An 18,289-nucleotide genomic window follows, 5' to 3' on the forward strand; every position below is an offset into this window, starting at 1 on the left:
GTACCTCCCTCTACCTCTCTCTACCTCCCTCTTTACCTCTCTACATCTCTCTCTACCTCCCTCTCTACATCTCTCTCTCTCTACCTCCCTCTTTACCTCTCTACATCTCTCTCTCTCTACCTCCTTCTCTACATCTCCCTACCTCTCTCTCTACCCCCCCCCCCCTACCCAAACCAGGGTCTGTAACCCTCCCCCAATCTATCCTTTCCTCTCCTCTATCCTCTCACCAACTGGCCAGCAGAAAGCCTCCACCTCTGGGTCTGGTTTTTCCATTCCACAGTCGCTCTGCTTGTTCATGTGGATTTGTTGGGTTTTTCTTTTAAAATCTCAGAGAAAAAGTGTGTTGTAGTTGATGCTTTATGAATAGAATAGAGTAGTCTGGTGGTCTGGTCTCTGGGCTCCTGGACTTTAATGAACATCGTGAAACACAAATCTGGTTTCCTGGTCTTGTGTGAGTGAGTGAACCTGGTAACCCGAGGGGGGGGGTGGGGGGGCTTTGAAGACCAGAATCTTCTCTGAGACCCTTTTCTACTCTAAAGTGACTTTACTTTAAATGAAGTGCTTGAAAACATGAAGGTTTGATGAGAAGTTTCCAGGTGTACAGAAGGTTTGGGTTCAAGGTGAAAGTAGAAACATCTTGTTTCAGTGTCGGGACACAGAACTTCCTCCTCATGTTGAACTGAGCAGTGGAACCTTAAGCCCTGCCTTTCTACAATCTGGGGTCTTCTGGCCCCTGAGACAAATGGCCCCGAGCCGCTGGGGGGTCAGTACCAAATGGCCCTGAGCTGGTACCAAGGTACCAAGGTTATGGCGGTCTGAGGGGGGGCCCTGGCTCCAGGCCTGTACAGGTAACACAGAGCCTCTGTTACCATGGTAACCAACAGCCCGGCTCTGACAGCAGCCAGCATATAAAAAGTCAGCGCTCAGTCCACAACGCTGCACCTGAACTCAGGGAGGCCTGAGATCCTGGCCTGGAACCGGGTCCGGGCCTGGATCCCGCCAGCCTCTGGCCCTGGATGAGGACCTCCTCCTGGGACTCAGCAGCGCCCCCGCTGGCCCGGGTCACAAAAACCGTGGGGGACTGCGGGGCCAGTTCAAACCGCAGCTCCACACTGTTCTTATTGAGACGGGACGACGTCAGCTTCCTTTTAGTTCTAGGCTGGGGGGAGGAGGGCCCCCGGGGGGGGGGAGGCCTCCGGAGGGAGGAGGGCCTCCGGGGTGGGGGGGGCCTCCGGAGGGAGGAGGGCCTCCGGGGAAAAGCTGAGAGGACTCGTTGTGAAGTGGAGCCCAGCTTGGCCAGAGCCACGGGGATCTCCTCCAGAGACTCAGCAGAGTCTGAGTGGTACTCTGCAGGGGGGGCAGCAGCCTGGACGGGGGCCCTCAGGGAGAATGCTGGGAACGGGAGCCTCTGGCCCACATTGCTGAGATCTGCAAACAGAGCATGAGGTCAGAGGTCAGCACCTCAGAGAAGCCAGGTGGGCGGAGAGGGGTGCACATACCTGGGGGCGGGGCTGGGGGCGGGGCCTGCTCTCCAATCACCTCAACAGGAATCCTTCTCACCTTCTTCTTCTTCTGTGTCAAAACAGGTAAACACACCATGGGACTCTGTGTGTGTGTGTGTGTGTGTGTGTGTGTGTGTGTGTGTGTGTGTGTGTGTGTGTGTGTGTGTGTGTGTGTGTGTGTGTGTGTGTGTGTGTGTGTGTGTGTGTGTGTGTTGACCTGTGTGTTCCTATTTGGGTGTGCCATTGCAGTAGAAAAAGTGGCTGGCGCTTCCGCTTCCTCCACGACAGGATTAGAAACGCTTGACACTCTGCCGTTAGCCAGGAACCTACACACACACACACACACACACACACACACACACACACACACACACACACACACACACACACACACACACACACACACACACACACACACACACACACACACACACACAATAGGATCGTTACCATAAAGTGCAGTAAGAGGACGGACTGTCATCACTTCTGCTCTGAATGGACCTCAACCCCCCAGTATGACCACTAACGCATCAATATATTCTCTTTAACCCCCTCCGCCTCCACCCCCACCCCCACCTGAGGGTGATTCTCTCTCCACTCTACACACTGTTGCTTTACCAATATTAGGAAGAAAACTACCATTTTGCAAAACAACGTGATGTTGTGTTTAAAATGTGCTGTGATGTGAGGCACAGGGTGAGTGAGGAAGCAGTTTCCTCCATGGAGAATCAATACAGTACAAATAAATGAAAGATCTCATCTGGGAAGACTGTCTCATGACGCACGTCTCCTCAAATTATTTCTGGGAGCTTCAGGTGGGAGGAGCCAGTAGAAACTTAAGGTTTCTTCTACAAAACCTGCCAGCCAGCAGGTTCTGTTCACAGAGTCTGTTACCATGGTGACTGACATGGTGGATCAGGTCCTAGAACAGTAGAGGTCAGGGTCTACCATGGTGGATCAGGTCCTAGAACAGTAGAGGTCAGGGTCTACCATGGTGGATCAGGTCCTAGGACCATAGAGGTCAGGGTCTACCATGGTGGATCAGGTCCTAGGACCATAGAGGTTAGGGTCTACCATAGTGGATCAGGTCCTAGGACCATAGAGGTCTGGGTCTACCATAGTGGATCAGGTCCTAGGACAGTAGAGGTCAGGGTCTACCATACTGGATCAGGTCCTAGGACCATAGAGGTCAGGGTCTACCATAGTGGATCAGGTCCTAGGACCATAGAGGTCTGGGTCTACCATAGTAGTTCAGGTCCTAAGACCATAGAGGTCAGGGTCTACCATAGTGGATCAGATCGAGGTTCAGGCTGTGCAGAATTGAACCAGAGTCCGTGTAACAGGGTGTCTGATTAAAGCAAGGTCTATGGTGTCTGAGATAGTCCACAGAAACATCTGGTACCAGAATGGACCCCAAGTACCTACACTTCTCCGTGTGTGTGTGTGTGTGTGTGTGTGTGTGTGTGTGTGTGTGTGTGTGTGTGTGTGTGTGTGTGTGTGTGTGTGTGTGTGTGTGTGTGTGTGTGTGTGTGTGTGTGTGTGTGTGTGTGTGTCACCCTGGCTCCGCCCTCACAGGCTCCGCCTCCACATCCAGCTGAGTGTTGGTGAATCCCAGAGTCCCGGAGGAGTCGAAGTTCTGAGGAGGAACATGAAGACCAGAGTCAGCTGATCAGTCATACAGTCAGTCATTCAATTAGTCATACAGTCAGTCATTCAGTTAGTCATACAATCAGTCATACAGTCAGTCATTCAGTTAGTCATACAGTCAGTCATTCAGTTAGTCATACAATCAGTCATACAGTCAGTTATAGAGTTAGTCATACAGTCAGTCATTCAATCAGTCATACAGTCAGTCATACAGTCAGTCATTCAGTTAGTCACACAGTCAGTCATACAGTCAGTCATTCAGTCAGTCATTCAATCAGTCATACAATCAGTCATTCAATCAGTCATACAGTCAGTCATTCAATCAGTCATTCAGTCAGTCATTCAGTTAGTCATACAGTCAGTCATTCATTCAGTCATACAGTCAGTCATTCAGTTAGTCATACAGCCAGTCATACAGTCAGTCATTCAGTTAGTCATACAGTCAGTCATACAGTCAGTCATTCAGTTAGTCACACAATCAGTCATACAGTCAGTCATTCAGTCAGTCATTCAATTAGTCACACAGTCAGTCATACAGTCAGTCATTCAATTAGTCACACAGTCAGTCATACAGTCAGTCATACAGTCAATCATTCAGTCAGTCATTCAATCAGTCATACAGTCAGTCATACAGTCAGTCATACAGTCAGTCATTCAGTCAGTCATTCAGTTAGTCATACAGTCAGTCATTCAGTCAGTCATACAGTCAGTCATACAGTCAGTCATACAGTCAGTCATACAGTCAGTCATTCAGTCAGTCATACAATCAGTCATACAGTCAGTCATTCAATGAGTCATTCAGTCAGTCATTCAATCAGTCATTCAATCAGTCATACAGTCAGTCATTCAGTTAGTCATACAATCAGTCATACAGTCAGTCATTCAGTCAGTCATACAGTCAGTCATTCAGTTAGTCATACAGTCAGTCATTCAGTTAGTCATTCAATTAGTCATAGTTAGTCATACAGTCAGTCATTCAGTCAGTCATACAATCAGTCATACAGTCAGTCATTCAATGAGTCATTCAGTCAGTCATACAGTCAGTCATTCAGTTAGTCATACAGTCAGTCATACAGTCAGTCATTCAGTTAGTCATACAATCAGTCATACAGTCAGTCATTCAGTTAGTCATACAGTCAGTCATACAGTCAGTCATTCAGTTAGTCATACAATCAGTCATACAGTCAGTCATTCAGTTAGTCATTCAATTAGTCATACAGTTAGTCATACAGTCAGTCATACAGTCAGTCATTCAGTCAGTCATTCAATCAGTCATACAATCAGTCATTCAATCAGTCATACAGTCAGTCATTCAATCAGTCATTCAGTCAGTCATTCAGTTAGTCATACAATCAGTCATTCAGTCAGTCATTCAATTAATCACACAGTCAGTCATACAGTCAGTCATTAAATCAGTCATACAATCAGTCATTCAATCAGTCATACAGTCAGTCATTCAATCAGTCATTCAGTCAGTCATTCAGTTAGTCATACAATCAGTCATTCAGTCAGTCATTCAATTAGTCACACAGTCAGTCATACAGTCAGTCATTCAGTCAGTCATTCAATCAGTCATACAATCAGTCATTCAATCAGTCATACAGTCAGTCATTCAATCAGTCATTCAGTCAGTCATTCAGTTAGTCATACAGTCAGTCATTCAGTCAGTCATACAGTCAGTCATTCAGTTAGTCATACAGCCAGTCATACAGTCAGTCATTCGGTTAGTCATACAGTCAGTCATTCAGTTAGTCATACAGTCAGTCATACAGTCAGTCATTCAGTTAGTCATACAGCCAGTCATACAGTCAGTCATTCAGTCAGTCATTCAGTTAGTCATAGTCAGTCATTCAGCCAGTCATACAGTCAGTCATTCAGTCAGTCATTCAGTCAGTCATACAGTCAGTCATTCAGTCAGTCATACAGTTAGTCATACAGTCAGTCATTCAGTCAGTCATACAGTCAGTCATTCAGTTAGTCATACAGTCAGTCATACAGTCAGTCATACAGTCAGTCATACAGTCAGTCATTCAGTCAGTCATACAGTCAGTCATTCAATGAGTCATTCAGTCAGTCATTCAATCAGTCATTCAATCAGTCATACAGTCAGTCATTCAGTTAGTCATACAATCAGTCATTCAGTCAGTCATACAGTCAGTCATTCAGTTAGTCATACAGTCAGTCATTCAGTTAGTCATTCAATTAGTCATACAGTTAGTCATACAGTCAGTCATTCAGTTAGTCATTCAGTTAGTCATACAGTCAGTCATTCAGTTAGTCATTCAATTAGTCATACAGTTAGTCATACAGTCAGTCATACAGTCAGTCATTCAGTCAGTCATACAATCAGTCATACAGTCAGTCATTCAATCAGTCATACAGTCAGTCATTCAGTCAGTCATTCAATTAGTCACACAGTCAGTCATACAGTCAGTCATTCAATTAGTCATACAGTCAGTCATACAGTCAGTCATTCAGTCAGTCATACAGTCAGTCATACAGTCAGTCATACAGTCAGTCATACAGTCAGTCATTCAGTCAGTCATACAGTCAGTCATACAATCAGTCATACAGTCAGTCATTCAATGAGTCATTCAGTCAGTCATACAGTCAGTCATTCAGTTAGTCATACAATCAGTCATACAGTCAGTCATTCAGTCAGTCATACAGTCAGTCATTCAGTTAGTCATACAGTCAGTCATTCAGTTAGTCATTCAATTAGTCATTCAGTCAGTCATACAGTCAGTCATACAGTCAGTCATACAGTCAGTCATACAGTCAGTCATTCAGTTAGTCATAGTCAGTCATTCAGTTAGTCATTCAATTAGTCATACAGTTAGTCATACAGTCAGTCATTCAGTTAGTCATTCAGTTAGTCATACAGTCAGTCATACAGTTAGTCATTCAATTAGTCATACAGTTAGTCATACAGTCAGTCATTCAGTCAGTCATACAGTTAGTCATACAGTCAGTCATTCAGTCAGTCATTCAGTCAGTCATTCAATTAGTCATACAGTCAGTCATACAGTCAGTCATTCAGTCAGTCATTCAACCAGTCATTCAATCAGTCATACAGTCAGTCATTCAGTTAGTCATACAATCAGTCATTCAGTCAGTCATTCAATTAGTCACACAGTCAGTCATACAGTCAGTCATTCAGTTAGTCATACAATCAGTCATTCAGTCAGTCATTCAATTAGTCACACAGTCAGTCATACAGTCAGTCATTCAGTCAGTCATTCAATTAGTCACACAGTCAGTCATACAGTCAGTCATTCATTCAGTCATTCAATCAGTCATACAATCAGTCATTCAATCAGTCATACAGTCAGTCATTCAGTCAGTCATACAGTCAGTCATTCAATCAGTCATTCAGTTAGTCATACAGTCAGTCATTCAGTCAGTCATTCAATCAGTCATACAGTCAGTCATTCAATCAGTCATACAGTCAGTCATTCAGTCAGTCATTCAGTCAGTCATACAGTCAGTCATACAGTCAGTCATTCAGTCAGTCATTCAGTTAGTCATTCAGTCAGTCATTCAGTCAGTCATACAGTTAGTCATACAGTCAGTCATTCAGTCAGTCATTCAGTCAGTCATACAATCAGTCATACAGTCAGTCATTCAATGAGTCATTCAATCAGTCATTCAGTCAGTCATACAGTCAGTCATTCAGTTAGTCATACAGTCAGTCATTCAATCAGTCATACAGTCAGTCATACAGTCAGTCATACAGTCAGTCATTCAGTCAGTCATTCAGTTAGTCATACAGTCAGTCATTCAGTCAGTCATACAGTCAGTCATACAGTCAGTCATACAGTCAGTCATACAGTCAGTCATTCAGTCAGTCATACAATCAGTCATACAGTCAGTCATTCAATGAGTCATTCAGTCAGTCATTCAATCAGTCATTCAATCAGTCATACAGTCAGTCATTCAGTTAGTCATACAATCAGTCATACAGTCAGTCATTCAGTCAGTCATACAGTCAGTCATTCAGTTAGTCATACAATCAGTCATACAGTCAGTTATAGAGTTAGTCATACAGTCAGTCATTCAATCAGTCATACAGTCAGTCATACAGTCAGTCATTCAGTTAGTCACACAGTCAGTCATACAGTCAGTCATTCAGTCAGTCATTCAATCAGTCATACAATCAGTCATTCAATCAGTCATACAGTCAGTCATTCAATCAGTCATTCAGTCAGTCATTCAGTTAGTCATACAGTCAGTCATTCATTCAGTCATACAGTCAGTCATTCAGTTAGTCATACAGCCAGTCATACAGTCAGTCATTCAGTTAGTCATACAGTCAGTCATACAGTCAGTCATTCAGTTAGTCACACAATCAGTCATACAGTCAGTCATTCAGTCAGTCATTCAATTAGTCACACAGTCAGTCATACAGTCAGTCATTCAATTAGTCACACAGTCAGTCATACAGTCAGTCATACAGTCAATCATTCAGTCAGTCATTCAATCAGTCATACAGTCAGTCATACAGTCAGTCATACAGTCAGTCATTCAGTCAGTCATTCAGTTAGTCATACAGTCAGTCATTCAGTCAGTCATACAGTCAGTCATACAGTCAGTCATACAGTCAGTCATACAGTCAGTCATTCAGTCAGTCATACAATCAGTCATACAGTCAGTCATTCAATGAGTCATTCAGTCAGTCATTCAATCAGTCATTCAATCAGTCATACAGTCAGTCATTCAGTTAGTCATACAATCAGTCATACAGTCAGTCATTCAGTCAGTCATACAGTCAGTCATTCAGTTAGTCATACAGTCAGTCATTCAGTTAGTCATTCAATTAGTCATAGTTAGTCATACAGTCAGTCATTCAGTCAGTCATACAATCAGTCATACAGTCAGTCATTCAATGAGTCATTCAGTCAGTCATACAGTCAGTCATTCAGTTAGTCATACAGTCAGTCATACAGTCAGTCATTCAGTTAGTCATACAATCAGTCATACAGTCAGTCATTCAGTTAGTCATACAGTCAGTCATACAGTCAGTCATTCAGTTAGTCATACAATCAGTCATACAGTCAGTCATTCAGTTAGTCATTCAATTAGTCATACAGTTAGTCATACAGTCAGTCATACAGTCAGTCATTCAGTCAGTCATTCAATCAGTCATACAATCAGTCATTCAATCAGTCATACAGTCAGTCATTCAATCAGTCATTCAGTCAGTCATTCAGTTAGTCATACAATCAGTCATTCAGTCAGTCATTCAATTAATCACACAGTCAGTCATACAGTCAGTCATTCAATCAGTCATACAATCAGTCATTCAATCAGTCATACAGTCAGTCATTCAATCAGTCATTCAGTCAGTCATTCAGTTAGTCATACAATCAGTCATTCAGTCAGTCATTCAATTAGTCACACAGTCAGTCATACAGTCAGTCATTCAGTCAGTCATTCAATCAGTCATACAATCAGTCATTCAATCAGTCATACAGTCAGTCATTCAATCAGTCATTCAGTCAGTCATTCAGTTAGTCATACAGTCAGTCATTCAGTCAGTCATACAGTCAGTCATTCAGTTAGTCATACAGCCAGTCATACAGTCAGTCATTCGGTTAGTCATACAGTCAGTCATTCAGTTAGTCATACAGTCAGTCATACAGTCAGTCATTCAGTTAGTCATACAGCCAGTCATACAGTCAGTCATTCAGTCAGTCATTCAGTTAGTCATAGTCAGTCATTCAGCCAGTCATACAGTCAGTCATTCAGTCAGTCATTCAGTCAGTCATACAGTCAGTCATTCAGTCAGTCATACAGTTAGTCATACAGTCAGTCATTCAGTCAGTCATACAGTCAGTCATTCAGTTAGTCATACAGTCAGTCATACAGTCAGTCATACAGTCAGTCATACAGTCAGTCATTCAGTCAGTCATACAGTCAGTCATTCAATGAGTCATTCAGTCAGTCATTCAATCAGTCATTCAATCAGTCATACAGTCAGTCATTCAGTTAGTCATACAATCAGTCATTCAGTCAGTCATACAGTCAGTCATTCAGTTAGTCATACAGTCAGTCATTCAGTTAGTCATTCAATTAGTCATACAGTTAGTCATACAGTCAGTCATTCAGTTAGTCATTCAGTTAGTCATACAGTCAGTCATTCAGTTAGTCATTCAATTAGTCATACAGTTAGTCATACAGTCAGTCATACAGTCAGTCATTCAGTCAGTCATACAATCAGTCATACAGTCAGTCATTCAATCAGTCATACAGTCAGTCATTCAGTCAGTCATTCAATTAGTCACACAGTCAGTCATACAGTCAGTCATTCAATTAGTCATACAGTCAGTCATACAGTCAGTCATTCAGTCAGTCATACAGTCAGTCATACAGTCAGTCATACAGTCAGTCATACAGTCAGTCATTCAGTCAGTCATACAGTCAGTCATACAATCAGTCATACAGTCAGTCATTCAATGAGTCATTCAGTCAGTCATACAGTCAGTCATTCAGTTAGTCATACAATCAGTCATACAGTCAGTCATTCAGTCAGTCATACAGTCAGTCATTCAGTTAGTCATACAGTCAGTCATTCAGTTAGTCATTCAATTAGTCATTCAGTCAGTCATACAGTCAGTCATACAGTCAGTCATACAGTCAGTCATACAGTCAGTCATTCAGTTAGTCATAGTCAGTCATTCAGTTAGTCATTCAATTAGTCATACAGTTAGTCATACAGTCAGTCATTCAGTTAGTCATTCAGTTAGTCATACAGTCAGTCATACAGTTAGTCATTCAATTAGTCATACAGTTAGTCATACAGTCAGTCATTCAGTCAGTCATACAGTTAGTCATACAGTCAGTCATTCAGTCAGTCATTCAGTCAGTCATTCAATTAGTCATACAGTCAGTCATACAGTCAGTCATTCAGTCAGTCATTCAACCAGTCATTCAATCAGTCATACAGTCAGTCATTCAGTTAGTCATACAATCAGTCATTCAGTCAGTCATTCAATTAGTCACACAGTCAGTCATACAGTCAGTCATTCAGTTAGTCATACAATCAGTCATTCAGTCAGTCATTCAATTAGTCACACAGTCAGTCATACAGTCAGTCATTCAGTCAGTCATTCAATTAGTCACACAGTCAGTCATACAGTCAGTCATTCATTCAGTCATTCAATCAGTCATACAATCAGTCATTCAATCAGTCATACAGTCAGTCATTCAGTCAGTCATACAGTCAGTCATTCAATCAGTCATTCAGTTAGTCATACAGTCAGTCATTCAGTCAGTCATTCAATCAGTCATACAGTCAGTCATTCAATCAGTCATACAGTCAGTCATTCAGTCAGTCATTCAGTCAGTCATACAGTCAGTCATACAGTCAGTCATTCAGTCAGTCATTCAGTTAGTCATTCAGTCAGTCATTCAGTCAGTCATACAGTTAGTCATACAGTCAGTCATTCAGTCAGTCATTCAGTCAGTCATACAATCAGTCATACAGTCAGTCATTCAATGAGTCATTCAATCAGTCATTCAGTCAGTCATACAGTCAGTCATTCAGTTAGTCATACAATCAGTCATACAGTCAGTCATACAGTCAGTCATTCAGTCAGTCATTCAGTTAGTCATACAGTCAGTCATTCAATTAGTCATACAGTCAGTCATTCAGTCAGTCAGTCATTCAACCAGTCATTCAATCAGTCATACAGTCAGTCATTCAGTCAATCATTCAGTCAGTCATTCAATCAGTCATACAGTCAGTCATTCAGTCAGTCATACAGTTAGTCATACAGTCAGTCATACAGTCAGTCAGTCAGTCAGTCATACAGTCAGTCATTCAGTCAGTCATTCAGTCAGTCATACAGTTAGTCATACAGTCAGTCATTCAGTCAGTCATTCAATCAGTCATACAGTCAGTCATTCAGTCAGTCATACAGTTAGTCATACAGTCAGTCATTCAATCAGTCATACAGTCAGTCAGTCATACAGTCAGTCATTCAATCAGTCATACAGTCAGTCATTCAGTCAGTCATACAGTTAGTCATACAGTCAGTCATTCAGTTAGTCATACAGTCAGTCATTCAGTCAGTCAGTCATACAGTTAGTCATACAGTCAGTCATACAGTCAGTCATTCAGTCAATCATTCAGTCAGTCATACAGTCAGTCATTCAGTCAGTCAGTCATACAGTTAGTCATACAGTCAGTCATACAGTCAGTCATTCAGTTAGTCATACAGTCAGTCATTCAGTCAGTCATACAGTCAGTCAGTCAGTCATACAGTCAGTCAGTCAGTCATACAGTTAGTCATACCGTCAGTCATTCAATCAGTCATTAGTTACCTGCAGCGCCGGCGGAGCCACAGTCTCTTTCTCTGATCCTGCTTTTCTGGAGTCTCGACTGTCCAGACGGTGGCGCTGCCGAACAATGTACTCATAGGTACTGAGTCTGTTCCACACTGCAGGACACACACACACACACACACACACACACACACACACACACACACACACACACACACACACACACACACACACACACACACACACACACACACACACACACACACACACACACACACACACACACACACACACACACACACACACACACACAGTTTATTTATGGGGGACCATTAATGAGGATGTGAGGTCATGAGAACAGGAGGTCATGAGGACAGGAGGTCATGAGGACAGGATGCGATGAGAATAGATATAAAACACTAGATGCCTCACGGCGCCGCCTGTGGCGTGTTTCACCGTCCGCCATCTTGGGGAGGTCTCCCGCCTGTGCTAAACATTAAGATCCCAGGCTAGAACATCCACAAAAACATCCGTAGCTCGCTTGTCAACACAAATAATAGCTCATTTTAAAGCTGAGGAAAAGCTCTATCCCGTGGAATCTCATGGACTAGTCTCGTCCCTGTGCATTGAGCCAACCAGATGAACCAGTTCTTTCCAGAGCTGACGGTCTTGTGCCAGCTGCTCTGCATTCTCCACAGCAACTCCATGTTGTTGGAGGTCGCCCGTAATGAAGTCGAGCCATCGGGTGGGGGTTTGCCTCGTGGTCGTCTCTAACCTGCGGCCCTTGGGTCAAACTGGAGAATGGCTCTCGTCGAATGGTCCGGAGGAAGGCGGAGGACATGGCCGAACCAGCGGGTGCGAGGTTGCGCAGCCAGGCGGGATGCGCTGGGCTGGCACGTGCGGTCTCTCTTTCTGGGCCTTGACGTGGTGAGGGGGTTTGCGCTTTCCAGATACCCTGGAGAGCGATACCGTCGGGAGCTTGCTCCTGGTAGGGTCACCCAAGGCGGGCTGGTCTCCAGGGTAGGTTCCAGACAAACAAAGACCCCAGTGTGTCGGTACGCTGTGAGGTGGCAGCCCCACCAACCGACTATCCTGCTGAGGGCCAACACCCCACCCAGGAGAAACTCTTTTGTTACGAAACTTGCCACTAGACTGATTATCATAAAGTAAGAAAGCAAGCAAACAAGCAGTATGTCTGCCTGAACTGATTTTCCTGCTATTTAACATGTAATTGCATTGAATGTATGTAGTTCTAAGTAATAAATGTCATTGCTTGTATAATTTCTTGACACAGGCTGTTTTGCAAGTATCTCAATGTAACAAAAGTAAGTCGTTATGTAATATTGGTCACTTTTAGAAAAGAAAAAAGAAGAAATGATTGGCAAATTTTTCCTTGAAGTCCAAATTTTATTTATCCACAAAATTAAATAAAATTTGGTTGCTAGGAATCCCCTTTGTTTACAGGTACCTTGGATGCGTCATTTGACACTCACCGGATGAAGTAATTTTAATTAAAATTAAATTAGTTTATTTTTCCAAGATTTATTAGTCTTCTGATTTTTTAAGACTCCACCCCCCCTCCAAATAATTCCTCCATGAGGTTTCCACGGGATAGAGCTTTTCCTCAGCTTTAAAATGAGCTATTATTTGTGTTGACACGTGGACTAGCAAGCGAGCTACGAATGTTTTTGTGGATGTTCTAGCCTGGGATCTTTACGTTTAGCACAGGCGGGAGACCTCCCCAAGATGGCGGACGGTGAGGCACATCGCGTCAACAGGCGCCATGCGGCATCTAGTGTTTTATATCTATGGTCATGAGGACCAGAGGTCATGAGGACCGGAGGTCATGAGGACCGGAGGTCATGAGGATAGAATGTCATGAGGACATGATGACATGAGGTCATGAGGACATGAGGTCATGAGGACATGGGGTCATGAGGACATGAGGACATGGGGTCATGAGGACATGGGGTCATGAGGATATGAGGTCATGAGGACTGGAGGTTATGAGGACATGAGGTCATGAGGACATAAGGACTGGAGGTCATGAGGGCAGGAGGTCATGAGGATTATAGGTCATGAGGACAGAATGTCATTAGGACAGGGGGACTGGAGGTCACGAGGACAGTAGGTTATGAGGATAGGAAGTCATGAGGACTGGAGGTCATGAGGACAGAATGTCATGAGGACTGGAGGACTGGAGGTCATGAGGACAGGTGGTAATGAGGACAAGAGGTCATGAGGACAGGAGGTCATGAGTACAGGAGGTCATGAGGACTGGAGGTCACGAAGACAGGAGGTCATGAGGACAGGGGGTCATGAGGACTAGAGGTCATGAGGACAGGGGGTCATGAGGACTGGAGGTCACGAAGACAGGAGGTCATGAGGACAGGGGGTCATGAGGACTAGAGGTCATGAGGACAGGGGGTCATGAAGACAGGAGGTCATGAAGACAGGAGGTCATGAGGTCACAAGGACAGTGGGTCATGAGGACTTGAGGTCATGAGGACAGAATGTCATTAGGACAGGGGGACTGGAGGTCACGAGGACAGAAGGTCATGAGGACAGAATGTCATGAGGACTGGAGGTCATGAGGACTTGAGGTCATGAGGACGGGATGTCATGAGGACAGGATGTCATGAGGACAGGATGTCATGAGGATTGGAGGTCATGAGGGCAGGATATCATGAGGACAGGAGGACTGGAGGTCATGAGGACAGGAGGTAATGAGGACAAGAGGTCATGAGGACAGGAGGTCATGAGTATCCTGTACCATGAGGACTGGAGGTCACGAAGACAGGAGGTCATGAAGACAGGGGGTCATGAGGACTAGAGGTCATGAGGACAGGGGGTCATGAGGACTGGAGGTCACAAAGACAGGAGGTCATGAGGACAGGGGGTCATGAGGACTAGAGGTCATGAGGACAGGGGTTCATGAGGACAGGGGATCTTGACGACAGGGGGTCATAAGGACTGGAGGTCATGAGGACAGGGGGTGATGAAGACAGGAGGTCATGAGGTCATGAGGACAGGAGGTCATGAGGACATGGGATCATGAGGACAGGGGATCACGAAGACAGGAGGTCATGAAGACAGGAGGTCATGAGGAAAGGAGGTCATGAGGACAGGAGGTCATGAAGACAGTAGGTCATGAGGACATGGGGTCATGAGGAAAGGAGGTCATGAGGACAGGAGGTCATGAAGACATTAGGTCATGAGGACATGGGGTCATGAGGAAATGAGGTCATGAGGACATGAGGTCATGAGGACAGGGGGTCATGAGGAAAGGAGGTCATGAGGACAGGAGGTCAGGGGGTCATGAGGAAAGAGGTCATGAGGACAGGAGGTCATGAGGTCGTTCTCACTGAGGTAGATGTGGAAGCAGAGCAGGTGGCAGAGCAGCACTGAGGACAGCAGAGCCAGAGCCATGGTGACGGCAGCCAGACCAGGAATGACGGCAGCAGCTGACCGGAGAGGCGCCACCGGCAGGAAGACAAACCACACCCCCGAGTCGTTCCTCACTGTGGACACACACAGAGGTGGAGGACAGGAGGTCATGAGGACAGGACAGGAGGACCTCACACACCTCTGTCTCTCTGTGTGTGTGTGTGTGTGTGTGTGTGTGTGTGTGTGTGTGTGTGTGTGTGTGTGTGTGTGTGTGTGTGTGTGTGTGTGTCCTCACTCTGGAAGTGCTGGTCCGTTCTCAGGTTGTTCGGGTCGATGAAGAACTCGATGAACACGTAAGAGGCCAGAACCAGAACCAGGAAGACCCCCAAAAGAGCCGAGACTACGCTGTGCAGGAATAACCTGGTAGGCAGGAGTAATCAGAGTACACCGAAAGAGGAGCAGTGAGGAGGAAAGAGCAGTGAGGAGGAGCAGTGAGGAGGTGAGGAGGAGAGGAGCATTGAGGAGGAGAAAGCAGTGAGGAAGAGAGGAGAGGAGGAGAGGAGCAGTGAGGAGGAGAGGAGCAGTGAGGAGGAGAAAGCAGTGAGGAGGAGAAAGCAGTGAGGAGCAGTGAGGAGGAGAGGAGAGGAGCAGTGAGGAGGTAAGGAGGAGAAAGCAGTGAGGAGCAGTGAGGAGGAGAGGAGAGGAGCAGTGAGGAGGTAAGGAGGAGAAAGCAGTGAGGAGCAGTGAGGAGGAGAGGAGCAGTAAGGAGGAGAGAGCAGTGAGGAGGAGAGGAGCAGTAAGGAGGAGAGAGCAGTGAGGAGGAGAGGAGCAGGGAGGAGGAGAGAGCAGTGAGGAGCAGTGAGAAGGAGAGAGCAGTGAGGAGGAGTGTAGAGGAGCAGTCGAGCAGTGAGGAGCTGAGGAGCAGTGAGGAGGAGAGAGCAGTGAGGAGCAGAGAGCAGTGAGGAGTAGTGAGAAGAAGAGAGCAGTGAGGAGGAGAGGAGCAGAGGAGCCGTGAGAAGGAGAGGAGCAGAGAAGCCGTGAGAAGGAAAGGAGCAGTGAGGAGGAGAGGAGCAGAGAAGCCGTGAGAAGGAGAGGAGCAGTGAGGAGCTGAGGAGCAGTTAGGAGGAGAGGAGCAGTGAGGAGGAGAGGAGCAGGAGAGCAGTTAGGAGGAGAGGAGCAGTGAGGAGGAGAGAGGAGGAGAGGAGCAGTGAGGAGGAGAGCAGTTAGGAGGAGAGGAGCAGAGGAGCAGTGAGAAGGAGAGGAGGAGGGGAGCAGAGGAGCAGTGAGGAGCAGCGAGGAGGAGAGGAATAGTGAGGAGGAGAGAGCAATGAGGAGGAGAGGAGCAGAGGAGCAGCGAGGAGCAGCGAGGAGCAGCGAGGAGGAGAGGAATAGTGAGGAGGAGAGAGCAATGAGGAGGAGAGGAGCAGAGGAGCAGCGAGGAGCAGCGAGGAGGAGAGGAATAGTGAGGAGGAGAGAGCAATGAGGAGGAGAGGAGCAGAGGAGCAGCGAGGAGCAGCGAGGAGCAGCGAGGAGGAGAGGAATAGTGAGGAGGAGAGAGCAATGAGGAGGAGAGGAGCAGAGGAGCAGTGAGGAGGAGAGAGCAGTGAGGAGGAGAGGAGCAGAGGAGCAGCGAGGAGCAGCGAGGAGGAGAGGAATAGTGAGGAGGAGAGAGCAATGAGGAGGAGAGGAGCAGAGGAGCAGCGAGGAGCAGCGAGGAGGAGAGGAATAGTGAGGAGGAGAGAGCAATGAGGAGGAGAGGAGCAGAGGAGCAGCGAGGAGCAGCGAGGAGCAGCGAGGAGGAGAGGAATAGTGAGGAGGAGAGAGCAATGAGGAGGAGAGGAGCAGAGGAGCAGTGAGGAGGAGAGAGCAGTGAGGAGGAGAGGAGCAGAGGAGCAGCGAGGAGGAGAGGAATAGTGAGGAGGAGAGAGCAATGAGGAGGAGAGGAGCAGAGGAGCAGTGAGGAGGAGAGAGCAGTGAGGAGGAGAGGAGCAGAGGAGCAGCGAGGAGGAGAGGAATAGTGAGGAGGAGAGAGCAGTGAGGAGGAGAGGAGCAGTGAGGAGGAGAGGAGCAGAGAGGAGGAGAGGACCAGAGGAGCAGCGAGGAGCAGCGAGGAGGAGAGGAATAGTGAGGAGGAGAGAGCAGTGAGGAGGAGAGGAGCAGAGGAGCAGTGAGGAGGAGAGAGCAGTGAGGAGGAGAGGAGCAGAGAGGAGGAGCAGAGAGGAGGAGCAGCGAGGAGGAGCACTCACTTGTAGTTCCTGCTCCCCACACAGTTGTTCAACCAGCGGCAGTGATGATCAAAGTTGGCGACACATTTGTTACACGAGCTGCAGTGTTTGGACTTGGACCCTCTGAGGAGAGACACAGCTTCAGACCCAGACCCGGACCAGGACCAGGACCAGGACCAGGACCCGGATCCAGACCAAGACTCAAAGTCAGACTCACACCCGGACCCGGACCTGGACTTGGAACTGGACCCAGACCCAGACCCAGACCCAGACCCAGAGATTCAGAACCTGCAGGTGCAGACACTCACACGTCCACCTGGCACAGGTAGCAGTGGCAGTTCTCGATGACGTGGGCATGTTTGGAGCGGTCGAAGGCCGGCAGCGGTCCTCGCTCTGCCTTCCTGCGGACGTTGTGGTCGGCCGGGTCCACGGAGACCGCCAGGACATGGACACACAGGTGTCCCAGGAACAGGACGCCCGTACACTGACACTCTGCTCAGGAAGTCCAACAACACAACTTGATCTGGTAGGAAAGCTTTATTCAAACCGGTCGGTTTGATAAAAATAGAATATTTGTGAAGGATTTATGGGTGACAATGGTCTTTGTTTTAATTACCAGACAAACATGACATAAACTGTGATGGTAAAATATTGAAAAAGGTTTGTAGTGCAATTCCATATTGAGTCAGTGGATCCAAAATTCACTTCTGTATTCTCAAGTAAGAATTTCACTACCAAATAAGCAAATAAGATTATCAATGAGGGTTGAGACAAGTAATGAACCACCACTACAAAGAAAGGCTGCGGTTCAGAATCATTCAATGAGAATTAAAGCTCAGTCCTTATTAGTTAAAAGGAGAATTTCTCCAAAAGTCAAGGAGACTGGTTTCTAAATCATTAGTGATTTACACCCTGTGGGGATATTTCTTGAAAGAAGGTTTGAATTTGATGTTGACCCTTGTGTTTTTTTGTAACCATGAGGTTGAGACTATTTAGGGACCGGGTAGAAAGGCCAAGGCCAGGCCTGGAGACCGGGACCCTTTAGTTCTTCCTCTGTTTCTTTAGGGACCGGGTAGAAAGGCCAAGGCCAGGCCTGGAGACCGGGACCCTTTAGTTCTTCCTCTGTTTCTTTAGGGACCGGGTAGAAAGGCCAAGGCCAGGCCTGGAGACCGGGACCCTTTAGTTCTTCCTCTGTTTCTTTAGGGACCGGGTAGAAAGGCCAAGGCCAGGCCTGGAGACCGG

At 46.2% G+C, this 18,289-nt stretch overlaps 1 protein-coding gene across 1 annotated transcript in view; it reads right to left on the bottom strand.

The window, feature by feature from the left end:
- Positions 1–345: 345 nt before the first annotated feature.
- The window catches only part of zdhhc1 (zDHHC palmitoyltransferase 1), a 42,914-nt gene continuing 24,970 nt past the window's right edge, over positions 346–18,289 (bottom strand). Inside the window, exons 3-11 of the mRNA XM_080489453.1 lie at positions 17,356–17,531; positions 17,069–17,170; positions 15,118–15,242; positions 14,801–14,956; positions 11,475–11,590; positions 3,059–3,138; positions 1,720–1,828; positions 1,500–1,572; positions 346–1,428 (exon numbers count right to left, since the gene is read on the bottom strand). Coding sequence (XP_080345579.1) covers positions 917–1,428; positions 1,500–1,572; positions 1,720–1,828; positions 3,059–3,138; positions 11,475–11,590; positions 14,801–14,956; positions 15,118–15,242; positions 17,069–17,170; positions 17,356–17,531 — 1,449 coding nt within the window. The 3' untranslated portion in view covers positions 346–916. The remainder of the gene's footprint in view (positions 1,429–1,499; positions 1,573–1,719; positions 1,829–3,058; positions 3,139–11,474; positions 11,591–14,800; positions 14,957–15,117; positions 15,243–17,068; positions 17,171–17,355; positions 17,532–18,289) is intronic.

Source organism: Lipophrys pholis (genome assembly GCF_963383615.2).
Source record: "Lipophrys pholis genome assembly, chromosome: 2".
In the NCBI taxonomy this organism is placed as follows: Eukaryota; Metazoa; Chordata; class Actinopteri; order Blenniiformes; family Blenniidae; genus Lipophrys; species Lipophrys pholis.